At 40.1% G+C, this 18,987-nt stretch overlaps 1 protein-coding gene across 1 annotated transcript in view; it reads left to right on the top strand.

Annotated features, from left to right (window-relative positions):
- LOC124596628 (probable aconitate hydratase, mitochondrial) overlaps positions 1–18,987 on the top strand; it is a 120,172-nt gene that overhangs the window by 13,885 nt on the left and 87,300 nt on the right. The window contains exons 2-4 of the mRNA XM_047135857.1: positions 9,926–10,086; positions 10,344–10,569; positions 18,821–18,946. Of these exons, the coding sequence (XP_046991813.1) occupies positions 9,926–10,086; positions 10,344–10,569; positions 18,821–18,946 (513 nt within the window). The remainder of the gene's footprint in view (positions 1–9,925; positions 10,087–10,343; positions 10,570–18,820; positions 18,947–18,987) is intronic.

Raw genomic sequence — 18,987 nt, 5'->3', positions numbered from 1 at the left:
GCTTTCGCAACCAACGGTTGCCTCGTCAGGAAAGAGGGAAGGAGAGGGAAAGACGAAAGGATTTGGGTTTTAAGGGAGAGGGTAATGAGTCATTCCACTCCCGGGATTGGAATGACTCCTTACCCTCTCCCTTAAAACCCAAATCCTTTCGTCTTTCCCTCTCCTTCCCTCTTTCCTGATGAGGCAACCGTTGGTTGCGAAGGCTAGAATTTTATTTTGTGTGTATGTTTGTGTTTGTTTGTGTGTCTATCGACGTGCCAGCGCTTTTGTTTGGTAAGTCACATCATCTTTGTTTTTAGATATAATTAAATATCTAATCAGACAAGAGATGAACACTACAGAAACAACAAATTATAAAATGAATGTGTACAGTTTCCTCTCCTGTTTGAAGTTTGTGTTGCGTACGCATCGTCAGATATTGATGTTACTATGGTTGTTTCTTCACATCGTGGAACTTGGAGTTGATTGTCCATCTCTTGTGTAGTAGCACCACCATTGTTTAAGATAGGAAAAAGTTAGATTCGGTGCAATGCTTCTGAGCGCACAAGTTACAGCCAGGTGCAGGCCTGTTAACAGTAAGTTATGCTTACCAGCAGTTTCGAAGTAGAATGGAGGCCACAGGGCCGTAGAACCACTGAAAATGCATCAGTTTACATGGCACAAGTTACAGGCAAAAGGGGCCCACTGGCCTACCTAGGTGTTATGAGTACAAAAAACAGAGGGGCATGCCACGTGTAAATAGGCGCCGGTTTTCTAACAAAGGGGATTCAAGTGTAGCAGCTCTCCCTGGATGGTGGGGCGTGTCACACCAATGGCTACACGCAACAGCAGATGGGGTGCCAGCGTTCCAGTCCAAGGCGGGTCACTGGTTCAACTGTCTGAGGCCAACGCGGTGTCCGTAGCCAACCAGCAGCGGGCCACTTGACAGCTAGCTACTGCGGGCAGTCTTGTTGGCCGGAGGCATCCCAAGGCGAGGGCCACAGATTTGGCTCTCGGATCGCAGGCACTTGCTGTCGCTGCGATCCTAACCATGACAGTGAAGAAGCAGGCAGCGGGCTGCCCTGCAGCTCCCCAGCGAGCAGAGCTGAGGCAACGGGGCGAAGGCCTCAGAGTCGGCTGCCAGCACATCCTGACATCACCAAAACACCACGGCTGGACATGGCTGGGATGCCACAGTATGTTGCATGGGTTGTAGAAGTAGCCCTTCTGCGCCAAGCTGTTTTGGAGACAGTGAAGTGGCGTCCTCGGAATCGGTGGACCCTGTGACGCAGATAGAGGAACGCGGCACTGTAGCTGGGAATAATAAAACATTTGAAGATCGTGGCCGAATATTTATATGGCGCATCCTGACAGTTACCATCCACGTCCACCATTCCTGCCCCGCACGCCAACATATACATTTGGCAGTGACAGCTACATTTGGTGTCAGAATAGCGGGCATCATCTGTACAGTACGATGTTAGAGCCCACTGCCTGCATTAAAGTCACAAAATGTGGTGTGTTGACCAATTTTTCTTTTTTGAGTATTGGACGCTTTCTTTCTTTGTGTTGTCAGAGTAAGTATTAGTGTGTTTGGGGCAGTAAGATTTTTCTTCATTCATGGCATTTAATTACTTTTGTATTTTGTTGAGTATGATGTTTTATTTATCTCCTCCTAAACAGAAGATGAGATACTGAGCTGTAGGAAGTCAGTTTATTTTTGTAGTTAAATGTTTTGTTTCTGTGGGAGGTTGAAATGGGACTAACTGGGAATGAAAGCAACACAATGGCAGTCAGGGGCGCAAGGTGTGTTGGAACCAGAAGCGGTATGGATTTTGTTGGAAAAGGTAGCACAATTAACAGCGGACAATTCGCAGTTGAGAAGTGAATTAACATCTTGGAGTGAGCGGGAAACCTCATCGGATCAGTCGTTGTTGCCTAGGGTGCCGCAGCAGGAGAGTGATCCAGCTGCCGCGAGTTTGATTATTCCATTTTCTGGCAAGGCATCTGAGGATGCATGTTCATTTGTGGAAGACCTGGAAACTTCAGCTGTGATGAAAAGTTGGTCTGATGAACAGTTGTTACATGTAGCCAAGATTAGATTAACGGGTGAAGTGAAGACATAAGTGGTGTCCTCAGGCCTTAAGGAAGGCTGGGCAGTTCAAGCAATTGAAAGAGGTGCTTTTACAGAGGTACAAGAAACAGAATAGTGCTCGGTACTTTAGGGAGAGGTTGAGTACAATGGCGAAGAGACAGGTGAGGCCATTAGAGGAATTTGAGGACAGAATAAGAGAAATTAATGAGTATATTTAAGAGTTGGGTCAGAGTGATGAAGCGAATGGTGTTCTGTTGCAGGAGACCGAGCAAAGGGCGCTTGATATATTTTTGAGGAGGTTACCGGCGCATATGGCACAGAATGTGCGTGAAGAGACTCTGAAAGATTTGCATACAGCCATTCGGCTGGCAATCCAATGTGAGGAAATAGACGTAGCAACGGGGATACGTGATAGACAAACAGTGTTTACAGTGGGTATGTTATGAGTGTGGTCATATGGGACATGTGCAGAGGCAATGTACCCAGTCACCAAGAAATAGAGGAAGGTGTGGAAATCAGCAGCGTGGAGGATAGAGAAGTGGAGTTAGTAGGGATGGACAATTTTTAAACGGCAGAGGGCGCCCAAGACTCACCTGGGCGAGCTCCCGTTTAATTTCAGTGCTACAAATACGTATGTAGAGGTGGAATGTTCAGTTGTAGGATCCATAGGAACTTAAGTGTTTAAGATTTTGTTGGACACAGGGGCGCAAGTGTCAGTGGCTACTAAGATTTAATGGGACAAAGGAAGTTAGACCCACCACGTTATAGGTTGCATGGAGTGGGGGATAAGGTCACACCTTTGGGGTCAGTGACAGTTGACTTTCGCATAGGGAAAGTCCGATTTGATGCTTGCTTGGAGGTAGTACCATGGGTAAGCAAGGGCTATGCCATGACCCTAGGAGTAGACTTCTTGCATCAACATCATGCCATAATTGTCCTTGGAAAACGAACTGTGGAACTTGGTGGAATGTTATTTCAGCTAGGGGAAACTGTTGTTGATGCAGAGCTGTTGCGAGAGGCGTTCAACGCAATGAACAAACCAATTGACCCGTGTACATGAGCAGTAAGGCGTAATTTGCATGAGTGTGTGTCTTGTGGCACTGGGATGTCTGTTTGGGTAAGTGTGGAGTCAAATCTACCTGTGGGTACGGTATGTGTTATTGAACCATTGTAGGATAATGAATTTCTGGATCCATTAGGTTGTTTTGTGAAACATAGTATTGTACATGTAAAAGAGGGAAATGATGGGTGGGTAGTCCCCATGAATGTGGATAAATTAGGCGCTGTAGACGCGAATTTGTGGAAAGGAGTTTCAGTAGTGAATTTGGATGTACTAGATGGCGAAGACTGGTGTTCAAGAGGTAGGCGTAGCGATCAACCACTAACTGCCGATAGAACTGCATTGCATAACTAAGTTAAGCATTTGAAAGGAGGAGGAAAAAGAGCATACAGAAGAATTGTTTTGGGTATTTAAGGATTTGTTTTTCCGCGAGGGCCGTTACCGGCAACTATGTTAGTTTAACATAGAATGCCAACAGGGAATGAAGCATCTGTTTACCATAAACCATACAGAATACCGAGGTATTTGCAGCCAATTGTGGAGGATTTCATTGATAAGCAGCTTGCAGATGGTATTATAGAGCATAGTAATAGTTGATGGGGAGTGGGCATTGTCGTTGTGTCTTAAAAAAAAATCTGTGGATGGAAGTAAGAAATACAGGTTCTGTTGTGACTACCTCAATAATAAGACAGTAACAGACGCATACCCCATTCCAAACATATCGGAGACTTTGGATCACTTAGGACAGTGCCAGTACTTTTCTATGATTGATTTGACAAGTGGTTATCATCAGTTGAGGTGGCTCCAGAGGATCAACCAAAAACTTCTTTCTCTACTCCTGGAGGCCATTACCAGTACATCATAATGCCATTTGGTGTGAAAAATGCTCTGGCAACGTTTCAGAGGTTGCTAGACAGTGTGTTGAGGGGTTTGAAACCACGGCAGTGTCTTGTCTATTTGGATGACATTGTAGTGTTTGCAAGTAGTATGGAGCAGCATAGACAGCAGTTAAGGGAAGTATTTATGAGGTTAATAGCAGCTCGTTTGACTTTGAGCCTGGAGAAGGGTCATTTTGCATTGGAAGAAGTGGAAATATTTAGGTCTTATCATCAGTAAGGACGGAGTGCAAACAGATCAGAGGTTGGTACAGGCTGTAAGGGATTTTCGGGAGCTGAAAACAGTTAAGGAAGTGCAATCATTCATCAGAATTTGCAATTTCTATCGAAAGTTCATGAAGGGTTTTGCAGATTTAGCACAGCCATTGTTGTGATTGTTATGGAAGGGTGTGAAATTTGAGTGGACAGAACAGTGTCAGAAAGGATTTGACAAACTGAAAGAAGTGTTAACATCAAGTCCAGTTCTTGTGTTTCCAGATTTTGAAAAGGAATTTATTCTAGCATGCGATGCATCGAATCAAGCACTAGGGTGTGTTCTTAATCAGGAAATTGATGGGAAAGAACATCCTGTAGCCCATGTGTCTAGGCAGTTGAATGCAGCAGAGAGTAATTATTCAACAACAGAGGGGCAGATGCTTAGCATAATGTATCGAATAACATATTTTAAATGTTATTTATATGGGAGAAGATATTGGATAGTGACAGATCATGCTGCGTTGAAATGGTTGTTGGGGTTGAAGGATCCATCCACTAGACTCGCTAGGTGGGCTGTGAGGCTTAGTGAATTAGACTGCGAGGTGGTGCACAATCCTGGGAAGAAGCACAGTAATGCGGATGCACTGAGTAGAAAGGTGGCAAAAGTAGAAGTTGTCGATTATGACCTAGCAGTATGGCAAGAATTACAGGACGTGGACAACGATTGTAAATTGTAGTGGACACAGCCACAATGTACGACGGCCTTCTGTGCGGGGAAAAGAAGATAGGGCCAAGGGTAGTAGTGCCAGTGAAGCTGAGAGATGAGGTTTTAAAAGAAGCTCATGATCATGTGTTATCTGGTCATGGTAGGAGTAGAGCAACAAATAGGAGAGTGGCGGAGAGGTATTGGTGGAGGGGTAGGAAAGCAGTTGTGGATCAGCATGTCAAGAATTGTATACCATCTGCGCAGAGAGCAGATTTGAGTCTAAAACGGATACAGCTACAAAGATTGCTGGAAGCGGCATGTCTGTTTTCTGTGTTGGGAATTGATGTCTTAGGATGTATCAGTCGAACATCATCAGGGAACAGATTTGTTCTGACAATAATAGACCATTTTTCGAGGTATGTGGAGATGGTGGTTATTCCAAATCAATAGGCAGCAATGGTTGCGCAAGTGTTAGTAAACAACTGGATTTTGAAGTTTGGTGTACCAGAGACAAAAATTTCTGACCAAGGGACCAACTTCATGTCGTATTTAATGAAGGAACTGTGTGAATTGTTGAATGTAAAGAAGTTGTGGACGAGCGCTTTGCATCCACAGGCAAACGGAAGGACAGAATGGGTACACAGAACAATTGGGCAGATGCTAAGTTTTTATGGGGATTCTCGTCACCATCAGTGGGGCGAGTATTTGAAGCGTATTGTATGCGCATACAATGCAAAAGTCCATACCAATGCTGGTTTGTCTCCGTTTGAGGTAGTGTATGGGTGAAAAATGCTGTCGCCATTTGATTTAATGAACCTACAGAAAGGAAGGACTGGTGAATCTGTACGTCAATTCAAGAGGACAATTAAAGATGTTTGGAAACGGGTACTAAAGGCAAATACGAAGGCTTTGGAAAGGCAGGAAGATGCCGTGAAGTGGAAAAGAAGTTTACCGCAGTATAGAGTAGGGCAATGGGTAATGCTATCCAGCCCCCATATGCCAAAAGGGAAAACGAAGTAGTTTGTTGCAAGGTATCAAAGGCCATACCAAGTCGTTGAAACCACATCCCCCGTTAATGTTAACCTTCAGCTACCAACTAGAACAACGATAGTACACATTGGGCGGTTGCGGCCATTTAAGGGTTGTCCGGATGTGATTCCAGGCAAGTCACAGGAAGAGAGAGAGATAGAGAGAGAGAGAGAGAGAGAGAGATAGATAGAGAGAGATAGATAGAGAGAGATAGATAGAGAGAGATAGATAGAGAGAGATAGATAGAGAGAGATAGATAGAGAGAGGTAGATAGAGAGAGAGGTAGGTAGATAGATAGAGAGAGGTAGGTAGATAGATAGAGAGAGGTAGATAGATAGATAGAGAGAGGTAGATAGATAGATAGAGAGAGATAGATAGATAGATAGAGAGAGATAGATAGATAGATAGAGAGAGATAGATAGATAGATAGAGAGAGATAGATAGATAGAGAGAGAGAGATAGATAGATAGATAGAGAGATAGATAGATAGATAGATAGAGAGATAGATAGATAGATAGATAGAGAGATAGATAGATAGATAGATAGAGAGATAGATAGATAGATAGATAGAGAGATAGATAGATAGATAGATAGAGAGAGAGATAGATAGATAGATAGAGAGAGAGATAGATAGATAGATAGATAGAGAGAGAGATAGATAGATAGATAGATAGAGAGAGAGATAGATAGATAGATAGATAGAGAGAGAGATAGATAGATAGATAGAGAGAGAGAGATAGATAGATAGATAGATAGATAGATAGATAGATAGATAGATAGATAGAGAGAGAGGTGTTACGCGCAGGGGAAATCAGGAAGATAGAGTACAGCATGATGTACTGTATGCTTTGCGATCCTGAAAGTAGTAGAGTATTTGTAGTTTTTTGTTTTCTTGTTATATATCATTGGGCTTGTGTAGATTAATTAGGCATTGTATTTCATATGTTGTATGTGTTTTTGAGTATTGTGAGCCTGCTGGGGACAGCAGGCCAGGAGGAAAGAACTAGACTATCTAAGGGGCATCGTGGAGCCAAAATTGAGCTTGCAGTGGATCGGTATGCCTTGGATCTTCTTCACCTACGAAAATTTGATGGTAATAGCAAGTTGTTTTGAGCAGGGAGTATTTGCCGAAGTGAAACATGTGGAGCTCAAGGATAGCGGAATTTTAATCAATGGAACTGCGTGTAACATAATGGGATCAACCTCCAGTCTGCCAGTGTCAATTTCAGGAATCACTCAATTGAATGTTACACAGCCACAGCTGTACTGGCCAGAAGCAACTTCAGAGTTTTTGCCAAGGCAGAATTGGACCTTGTTAAATCCAACTCTGGAATCAGTTCATTTCAGAGCAAGAGGGGGGGGGGGGGGGATATTCGCAATATGGAGATGTTTAAACTTTAATTGTTGTATAAGGTAGACATGCAATGAAAGGTATTTCTTTTGTGGTGCCACTCTTTACTAATTGGTTAACAATTAGCTGTCTTGCACCACAATGCCCTGTCACCCAGAGAAATTGTGTATTTTGGATCATTTGATCACTGGATAGTTTCTTTACATCAAAGAGGTAATAGATTGTTTTCAAGTTCCAGGATTGACAATCTAGTTTTTTGAGGTGATTCTGCAAATCTGTTAGTGGAATATCACTGATGTTATGCATTGTATATCCGAGTGCTTCTTACTCCCAGAACTTCAACTGTACAGCTGCTCATTTTGAGGGAGGAGGGTGTTTTCGTAGTGGGGCACAAGTATGCAAATCCTGTTGCTTCACTCGACTTACATCTGCAAATGTATATCGAGATGCTTACCAGGTACTTTAAGGTTTGCTGAATGGTATTTCGGTCTTCAGAGATAGAAGTGAAGGAACGCCTTGGTTGACATGGTATGGATGGTTTGTAGCGAGGAGTTTAACACTAAAGTCTTAACATCAGAGGTGTCACATAACTCAATATGAGTGGAGTGGTGTATTTAGTGTGACTGCAACTGCAGGCTAATAGTTATTTCTTTGCTATGCAGCATATATCCCTGGTACTGCTTGTTTTGTTGGACAGCTGAAATCTCTGAAGGGGAACAGTGACTTAAGTGCCCTGCAAAATATAATTTCCTGAGTTAATAGATATACAAATTTTCAGTGGCATTTCTTTGGCTTCCATCAGTAGTATGTTTGTCAGAGTGGATTTCATACTGCCAAAACAAGTCTAATAGCACGGTGCTGCAGGATGTCAATTTTGTTGAGTTTATATTTTGGAGTATTTCCATCCAAATTGCTATCATAATCCCATACTGAATGAATGAGGTTGAGTTTTAGTGAGGATAAACCCTTTAAATTTGCTCCATACCGTACTTGGGAAACTGCAGGTAGTATGTTCGTGCACAAAGATTTGGGTGTTAGATACGTGTCTGAACATTTATTTCATGCTCAAGATTAGATTCCTTGCATGTGTTAAAAGTATCCAAAGTTCAGTGCTTATTCTTTGAGATGACAAGCTGTATCTGAGGTTGACATTCCTTTGATACACAACTTCCAATGTAGAATAAAGTACTGTAGTGTTAATAGTAACCTTGAGCTTGATGAGTATTTAATTTTCTTTTTTACTTAAAATAAAAGATTCAGGCAATAGTTCGCTTCAGAATATAGCCTGCAAATTCTTTGCATAAAAGTAGGTATCACTTATATATATTTGAATAACACTTTCACTCTGCAGCTGTGCTGGTGCTGATCTGAAACTTCCTGACAGATTGGAACTGTTACCATACTGAGACCCGAACTCAGGTCCTCTGCCTTTCACGGGCAAGTGCTCTATGGGTTGAGTTACCCAAACATTTGCCCAAGAAGGCAAAGGTCCCAAGTTAGTCTCAATCTGGCACATAGATTTAATCTATTTAATCTGCCAGGAAGTTACTAATGTGTATTATTATTATTATTATTATTATCTTTCACTTTCTCAGGCGTTAAGTCCGGTTAAAAATGGAGTGACGCGGACCTTGATCAAGCGTCACTTCCTTTTAACTGTACGGTATGTGTTATATTGCATTTAGGAACTTTTGGGTAATTGAACATGTATCAATAATTACGGATTTTATTATTATTATTATTATTATTATTATTGTTTTTCTCAGACGTTATGTCTGGTCAAAAATGGAAAGTGACGCATACCTTGATCAAGCGTGACTTCCTATATTATTATTATTATTATTATTATTATTATTGAAGTGGCCATCAAATTGCTTGTTTCCTCTTTTGCCCAAAGTATGTATTTTCCTTATCAGCCTTTTATCACCAGACTCTTCTCTTCAGCAATACATCATTAAGCATCCTGTATCTCATAGCTGCTCTTTTCTTTCCAATGTAATATCCAGGCTATGTTCTGTATGTGTAATTTAGTTTGACATTTGCATTTTGCGAAGAATTATTTTCATATTTAGATCAGACTGAGTCATACGTTTGGAGGTAAAGGTTTCTTTTGTGGGCCCTCCCTGGAAAGTCTCGCCCTGCCATTCATTTTAAATGACTAGAAAACCTCAATTTCTACTGCAGTGCTTTAGTTCCAAAATAGAAAGTTGGGCCAATGTTAATATTTATTGCACCAGGAATGTGGAATCATAAACTGTTTGGTATGTTTGAGGCTCTTATAAGCAGCATTCTGAATAATCTTTATTATGAACATTTTCTTTTCCTCTAATTCTCACTGTCCTCCTCGTGCCTTTTACACAGAAACAGTGCATTGTTTCAACTACGCCAAATCAGTTTGTGCTTAAATTTCAAAATCCCTTGATGCCATATGCTTTTTTTACTAAAGAAAAGTTTGTGACAATTCTAATTACTGAAACTATTTTAGTAGCAAGTAGTTTCGAACATGAGTTTGAACCTTATTTGCACAAATATTATGCATTTATGCTTGTGCTGTGAAATACCTTTTTGTCACATGAGCAGTTGTTTGTTACCAATTGGTACATTTGCAATGTAGGGAACACCATGGCTGGTTGCTGCACAAGAAATTCAACGGCGATGCTTTCATGTTTCGCCACTTGCTGCTGCGGCTCGGAAAGTCGCCATGAGCAGGTTCGACAAAGACAGTTACTTACCCTACGAAAAACTTGAGAAGAACCTTAGTATTGTTAAAAAGAGGTAGGTATACACCTGTTGATTGTTGGCTTCTGTAATATTAAGTGAAAATATAAAGCAGACTTTTTTCTTTGAAATTTGCAGTGTTGTATACTATTAACATGAAATTCATTTATCTTCACATGACACATCCATAATTTAAATTGCAAATTCTTAGGAATGTTGCAGTAAGGTTGAGTGCATATAGGTGGTATTCTGTTTAGATGCTTAAGGTATTAAAACAATGAATAATGCATCATTGTACTTTGGTTTCATAATAGACTGGGTCGCCCTCTGACGTTATCAGAAAAGGTTCTTTATTCTCATTTGGATGAACCGGACAAGCAGGATATTGTGCGTGGCACAAGTTACCTCAGGCTGAGACCGGACCGTGTCGCAATGCAAGATGCTACTGCACAGATGGCAATGCTGCAGTTCATCTCATCAGGTCTGCCAAAGGTTGCTGTCCCATCAACAATACACTGTGACCATCTTATTGAAGCTCAGGTACATGTGTATTGTGTTAAGACTGTCTGACAGAATAGAATAAACTGAAAAAGTAATGTAAATGTTGTATCATAATATATTGGGGTAAATAGCTTTAAAAAACTTCCACATTAACTGTTGAGTTTAAAATGCGACCAAGAATGTTCTCATCTGAGACATTAAGTATAACCATAGCATACCAAGTGCTATCCAGCTCTTGGGTTTGAAATTAAGGAAGCAAAGAGGGTATTAATTCCGTGAAGAAAAGATCGAAGCATTCATTAAGAGAGAATGAAGTTGCCAGTAAACAAGTTATTAATAATTGTTGATTATGCAGCATCATTGAGCTATGCTCTTCATCTCAGATATTTCTGCAAGAATTTAAAATATGTATAGCCCAGGTGTCAATGTGGCTAATTTGATGTTAAAAGATTTTTGGGGAAAGCAGAAAAACGTACTCTGGCTCTCATGGCAGTGTTACAGAGGTGGCTATTTCTCAATAAATGAAAAAGAAAAAGAAAAAAAAAATTGCATTGAAAGTGATATTCTGCAACTGCTATGGCCGTGTCGTCCTCAAAAAAAAAAAAAAAAAAAAAAAAAAGCCACTACAAAATACTGATATTTTCTTTACTGTGTTATTGTCATAAAACTTGTGCACCATTGTTGTTCTCCATTTCAAAAGTTCTATTTCTAAATGCTCGATTTTCCTGGTATTCATTTCCTTTCCATATTTTCAGTGCTTTAAAGTATGCTAGTGTTTAGAGAGCAGTTACTCATTTTGATTCTCAAGATTTCTTCTTCTTCTTCTCCTCAACCATGCAAACTCTTTTTGGGCAGACATTTTTTTAAAAATTAAATTAATCTGTTCTTTGCTTCATTCTTTGAATTCCTTGCATTGATTTTGGAAATCACTGCATTCATTCCACCATGGCGATTTCAGCTGTATTTCACAGTTTTTATGGAAAGAAATCTGCAGAAATACATAGCAGGTAGCCTTGGCATATGATTTATTACAGTGAACAGTTAGCTTTAGGGCAGTGGTTCCCAAACTGTGGGGTGTGACCCCAAGGGGGGGGGGGGGAGGGGGTAGCACAAATCGTGTGCAAGGGGGAATGTGTTATGTTTGGGGGGGGGCAGTGGGGGGGCAATGTGTTCTTAGCAACAGACAGTTAGGTTTATCTTCTGTCAAACATATGAAATGCCGTTGATCTGGCTTGAATTTCACCAGACTTTGGAGTTGACACCAGGTGTGGTCAATGACAATATGAAACCCCAGCCACATTTTCGGCATTGTTTGAAGTGATTGGTCGAGCTGTGTGACTTCCTTCAATGCCACCTAGGAACAAAGCCTACACATGTGAGCTGAGTAGGTTGTGTTGCTTCTTTAGATAGTCGGCGGAATACCCTTTGTCACCTGTGCCAATACTATTTCCGTAACTATCCCATGCAGCGCAAGGTTTGGTTCAGGTATCTCAATGCATCCCAGTAGTGACAACTATAGTTATAGTCTTATAAACTGTGTGAGGAAGACTTGACTGCAGTATGAAGCAGTTCCTGACTAGTGACAAACATAAAGACAACAGTGGTCCGTCAAGTGGCGGAGGGGAGGGAGATACTCCAAAGGTGAAAATGAGGAGGTATTATGCAAACTATTTATTGCTAGGCTTCACAAAAACTACGATCAATGGTGAAGAAAGTCTGCAGTGTGTAGTTTAACGATTTTAGCTGCTGGTAGCATGAAACGTAACAAGTTAATGAGACATCTTGAAACCAAACATCCTGAATTAACAGGAACCCCAAAGAATTTTTTTGTCGGGAACTAAATGTTTTATTATCTACCCAGAAGAACTTTCACTAGAATGACGAATGTGACATCTAAGGCCCTTTTAGTCTCTTACCAGATTTCTCATTGAATTGCTAAATGCAAGAAACTACATATGGTTGCAGAAACTCTGGATTTACCAGCAGTGATTTGATATAGTATCAACAATGCTCGTTGACTCGTATGCTCAACAGTTGAAAAGTATTCCCGTCTCTAATGACACGGTGCGTAGAACAGTTTTAGATATTTCTGACGATTTACTCGAGCAGTTAATCGATAAATTGTGCAACAGCTATTTTGCACTTAAAGTGGACGAAGCAACTGACATTCATAAAGATGATCGTTTGATTGCTTATGTTGGTTTGATAGAGGAATTTCTTTTCTGTGAGCTGATACTAAAAATAGCTACAGCTGAAAGCCTTTTTGACATGCTCAATACTCTTTTAATCAAAACGGTATATCATGGCTTAGGCGCATTGGAGTATGCACAGACGGAGCTCGCTCAATGTCTGGAATTCATGGTGGATTGCAAGTGAAACTTTAAGCTGTAGCTTCTGATGCTGTATGAACTCACTGCATGATACATCAGGAGGCTCTGGCTGCTGAAGAACGTGGTCCACCCCTTCATGAAGTTCTGCAAACGGCTATACAAACAGGGGCGTTCGAAAAGTCCGTGCAAAAATAAAAACTACTTCAATATAGTCTCCTTTAGACTTATACACTTTGTCCAATGCTGTTCTAATTTGTTGATCCCTTCTGAATAATAGGAATTGTCCAAGTCTGCAAAATAGCTATTAGTTGCTGCAATCACTTCCTTGTTTGAATAAAATCTTTGTCCCACAAGCCATCTCTTCAAATTGGGGAACAAATAGTAGTCAGAGGGAGCCAAGTCTGGAAAATTGGGGGGGGGGGGGGGGGATGTGAAACGAGTTGGAATCCTATTTCCATTAATTTTGGGACCACAACTGCTGAGGTGTGCCGGTGCATTGTCGTGATGGAAAAGGACTTTTTTGCGGTCCAATTGCCGGTGTTTTTCTTGCAGCTCTGTTTTCAGATGGTCCAATAATGATGAATAATATTTACCTGTAATAGTTTTACCATTTTCCAGATACTCGATGAGGGTTATTCCTTGCGAATCCCAAAAGACAGTTGCCATAGCTTTTCTGGCTGACGGAATGGTCTTCGCCTGTTTTGGTGCAGATTCTCCCTTGGTAACCATTGTTTAGATTGTTGTTTGGTCTCAGGAGTATAGTAATATATCCATGTTATAATCCACAGTGACAAAACTGCACTTAGTCCTGCGGATTCTTCTTGAACAGCTGCAAACCATCCTTGCAACACTTCACAGGATTCAGTTTTTGGTCAAGCGTGAACAATCGCGGAACCCATCTTGCGGGTAGCTTTCTCATGTCCAAATGTTTATGCAAAATATTACGTACCCGTTCATTCGAGATGTCCACAGCACTAGCAATCTAACGCACCTTAATTCTTCTGTCATCCATCACCATATCATGGATTTTATCAATGATTTCTGGAGTCGTAACTTCCACAGGGCATCCAGAATGTTCAGCATCACTTGTACCCATACGGCCACTCCGAAAATTTTGAAACCACTTATAAAATGTTTTAATCGAAGGTGTAGAGTCACTGTAATGTTTATCAAGCTTCTAGTCTCGTGAGGTGGTTTGCCTTTCATAAAGTAGTGTTTGATCACCACACAAAATTCTTTTTTGTCCATTTTTTGACAGTCACTCAACTTCCTTGATTCACACGAATGCCAAACACAAAGAAATAGACCAATATAGCTGAAACTTGGTGTGCATTCTTTCCAAAGATGCTACTAACTAAACATGACCTTGATACGTAATACTCGATGGCTTTCAAGGGGTAAAGTATTGAAAAGTATGTTTGAACTGAGGAATGGGGTACTCTGTTTTTTAAAGGAGAGAAGTCACTCTTTGGCAGACCAATTTTAGATTATTGTTAAATCAAAAAATTTCGATGAGAAATTTCTAGATGTAACTTAGTTATGGTTAAGATTAACTACGACATTCTATGGTCATTAGTTCACTAGATGTGAATGTGTATTTTAATGTGTCTGCCTTTATCACTTGTGGCATGTGCTGGCTGTTTGAATCATTAGTTGATCATAAGAAGTCCAGTATAAACAGACAGTGTTAAATGACTTTATTGCTCACAAAGTATGCATAATTCGTTTCAGAACTATTTACATCTTTAGAAATGAAGGTGGAAATTATTTTGAAAAACATCAAGCATACTTTGTGATCAATAAAGGCATTCCTCACCTGCTGCATGACATTTTATGTGCCCCATCCAGCTTAACTACAGATCTGTACACATTTACACTGCACAAGGTGTACATCAGGATGTGACATAATTCAACTTGGACAACATATAGTTTTAAAATACGTAACTTGTTCTGTCCAGTGTAGTATGTTTCTTAACCCCACTGAGTAAATATAAGTGAAGTTATGACTAGAAAATGACAACTTTAACCTGTAAAAAAATCTTTAATTTGAAAATTAAGATTTGGTGGCCACTATGAGCATTGTCATAAACATGCCAAATCGTAGAGAAAGCCAATGCAAACATGGAAGTCTTTCACCAATCCAGAATATGGATATCATGTAGTCAAATGCAGGTAAAGTTTCAGTGCCTTATTCCTTTTATATCAGTAGGACTTTTCGCATATGTCCTGGCTGACAAAGTTTCCTTGTTTAAAAACTAATAAGTGTTGTTCTGTTACTGTTTGGTGAAAATGGAGTTGTAGCTCCAAAATGCATCAGACAGTAGTAAAAAAATAAAAATTTTGTGACTGAGGACATAATAGTGTTAGTAAAATATGTGTAACCTAGATAAATCTAACTTAAAAAATTGTAATTTCGCCAGTAATACTAATCTGATTTTTGAAGGTGAAACATCACTGAATTCATCACTTTTAGAACTAAGATATTAGCAGCAGACATTACTATTCTTCCATAAAAAAAGTGCATACTGTAACCTCTATTGATAATCTTATGCTGCAGTTCGTACTTGTTGATAAGAACCACCACAGCTCTATTAAAGTACATTTATTATGTCACAACCTGTTTTGTTCAGTGAACAGCCTCCCATGTACCCTGTTCTCATTGCTTGCTGTGATTTTTCAATGCACTCTGCAGTGTGTTCACATCTACATCTACAGCTATACTCTACAAGCCACTGTGAGGTGGATGGTGAAGGGTACGTCCAATTGTGCCAGTCTTATTATGGTTTCTTCCTGTTCCATTCACATATGGAGCATGGGAAGAATAATTGTTTGGATGCCTCTGTGCTTGCAATAATTATTCTAATATTGCCCTCACTATCCTTGTCTGAGTGATATGTAGGGGATTGTAGTATATTCCTAAAGTCACAATTTAAAGCCGATTTTTGAAACTGTTAACGGACTTTTTTGAGATAGTTTACGTCTGTCTTCAAGAGTCCGTGAGTTCAGTTCCTTCAGTATCTCTGCGATATTCGTCCATGTATTGAACAAACCTGTGACCATTTGTGGTGTGTTTCTCTGTATAAGTTCAGTATCCCCTCTTAGTCCTATTTGGTATGGGTCTTGCACACTTGAGTAATATTCTAGGATGGGTCACAAAAGTGATTCTTAACCAGTCTCCTTTGTAAACTGATTTAATTTCCCCAGTATTATATCAATATAAACCATGACTGAGCCTGTGTCGTTATTCCATTCTATGTCTCTAGAAAGTGCTACACCCAGGTATTTGTGAGTTGGCTGTTTCCAACAGACTCATTGATGCTAATCATGGGATACTCCTTTTTTTTCGTTTTGTAATATGCACAATATTACATTTGTGAATATTGAAAGCAGGTTACCAATCTCTGCAGCACTTCGAAACCTTATCAAGGTCTGACTGAATACTTGTGCAGCTTCCTTCAGATGGTACTTCATTACAGATAACTTTGCATCATCTGCAAAAATCCTGATGTTACTATTCATATTGTCTGAAAGGTCATCAGTATACAACATTAACAGCAAGGGTCCTGACACACTTCCCTGCGTCAAACTCTAAGTTACTTCTACTTCTGATGATGACTCTCCATCCAAGATAACATGCTGGATCGTCCCTACCAAAAAGTCCTCAATCTGGTCACAAATTTCACTTGATACCCATATGACCATACTTTTGACAATAAGCTTAGGTGTGGAACTGAGTCAAATGTTTTTTGGAAATCAAGAACTATTACATCAACCTCACTGTCTTGATCCGAAGCTTTCAGTATGTAATTTGATAAAAGTGCAAGATGGGTTTCACATGATCGATGTTGTTGGAATCCATGCTGGTTGGCATTGAGGAGGTCATTCTGTTAAAGATACCTCATTATGTTTGAGCTAAGAATATGTTTTAAGATTCTACAACAAATCTATGTCATGGATATTGGGCTGTACTTTTGTGGATCATTTCTACTACCCTTCATGTAGACATTTGTGACCCATGCATTCCACCAAGAACTGGGCACAATTTTTTGTTTGAGAGATCTGGTTAGAAGAGGGGCTAATTAAGTTGCAAATTCAGTATGGTATCCGATAGGGATTCCATCGGGCCCTGGAACTTTCTAACTTTTGACAATTTCAGCTGTTTAACACCACTGACACTAATACTTATTTCATTCATCTTTTCAGTGATATGAGGATTAAATTGGGGCAATTATTCTAGGTTTTCCTTTGTGAAGGAACATTTGAAAATGGAGTTAAGCATTTCAGCTTTTGCTTTGCTACCTTCATTTCAGTTCCTGTCTCATTTGGTAGGGACTGGACACTAACTTTGGTGCCACTAACAGTCTTTACATATGACAAGAATTTCTTTGGATTTTGTGAAATTTCATGTGATAATATCTGCTATGGTACTCTTTGGAGGCTCACACATAGCTCTCTTGACAGCCAGACGTGTTTCATTCAGCATCTAACTATAGCAGCACAATGTGTTTTACACCTATTACGCAATAATCTCTGTTTCTTTAGAAGTTTCTTTACAGTGACTGTATACCATGGAAGTTCCCTCTTATTATGAACTGTTCTGCTGGGTACATGGAAGTTCCCTCTTATTATGAACTGTTCTGCTGGGTACATATCTATCCAGTACATGGTCGGCTATTCTTTTAAACTTGAGCCAGGGTACTTCCACATGCTCCTGACCTGTGCTGAAAATTTCAAGTTCCTCATTGAGATATAACACACTTGATTTTTTTAAATCTAGTTCATACAGTTTCATAGGGTGTCTTATAATGCCCACTACTAACAAAATTGTCGTTTTCCCAAACAATTGTTGGGTGATTAAAGTATTCGCTGATCATTACAGTATGATTGGGGAACTTGAGTACAAGTGAGCTGACATTTTCTCTAAAGTTTTTGATTACATCAGGGGATAAGTCAGTTGGATGATAGGAGGATCCAATAATCAAAATGTTGGTGTGAAGCAGCCATTGAAATAGAGCCAGTTGTACTCAACAGCATGTTTTGCCACTGGGTGATTAACCCTGCTCTTCATTGCAATTTCATGGTTGCCATTCATTCTGATGGGCAGCTGTTTCATGGTCACCCCACATTAAATGCTATGCAAAAATTGTGACAGAGCTAGTGTATGGCAAGACTGCTTTCACAGGTGATCCTTCCTTTGATTGGATTGGATAAGCCTATGATAGGTATGAAGAAGGATGTGCTATATAGGTTTATTGGACAGATATTATGATTGGGTCTTGGTTAGAAATGTAACCCATGTTGGGAATGGGGGTGGCATAGGGACTAACATATTGCATAGATTCACTGGGTGGTGGAATAACTCCTTTAGGAGGTGTTGGGACTGTTGGTGGATTGTTCCTCTGCCCACCTACTCTGTACAATATCCTAATCCATCCTTATGCCCCATCCTTATGCCACTCCCACACCCAACCGCTTGCCACACAATTTTTATCCCTGTAGAAGAATCACGGGCAAGACCGGTCAGATACATCCACAAAGGACATCTAACGTCAGTCCCATCACAGGCTTATTCTGTCCAATCAGAGGTAGGGCCACCTGTGAAGTTAGTCATGTCATACGTCAGGAGTAATGTCATGCATCAACTCTGTTGCACTTTATGCACAGCATTTTATGCCCACCAGCCGGCTGTCTACCCAAATGCCTGGTGTGCGCTTCTTCATCTTAAAACTAGCAGAATCTCTTATTCACCTTTCAACGACTCAGTGCCTCTTTTTAAGTTTACTCCTAAATTACTTACATTCCACAAGACTTCCCATTACCAAATTAATAAAACATTTACTTGCAGAAAGAATCTTTTGATATTGTCGTACCTACTATTGTTATAATTTGAGGGGCACTGGAATAATTCTGATTTCACATTGATTAAATATAAGTAATTAGATTTAATGTATGATTTTTAGGTTGGTGGTGTAAAAGACCTTGCAAGAGCCAAGGATATCAACCAAGAAGTATATGACTTCCTGAGTTCAGCTGGTGCCAAGTATGGAGTTGGTTTCTGGAAACCTGGTTCTGGGATTATTCATCAGGTTGGTTAACTTTGCAGCTCTTAGTGATTATTATTATTATT

Source organism: Schistocerca americana, chromosome 2 (assembly GCF_021461395.2).
Source record: "Schistocerca americana isolate TAMUIC-IGC-003095 chromosome 2, iqSchAmer2.1, whole genome shotgun sequence".
NCBI classification, from domain to species: Eukaryota; Metazoa; Arthropoda; class Insecta; order Orthoptera; family Acrididae; genus Schistocerca; species Schistocerca americana.
Note: the sequence above shows the minus strand (reverse complement) of the source record. Positions and strands in the feature narration are given on the sequence as shown.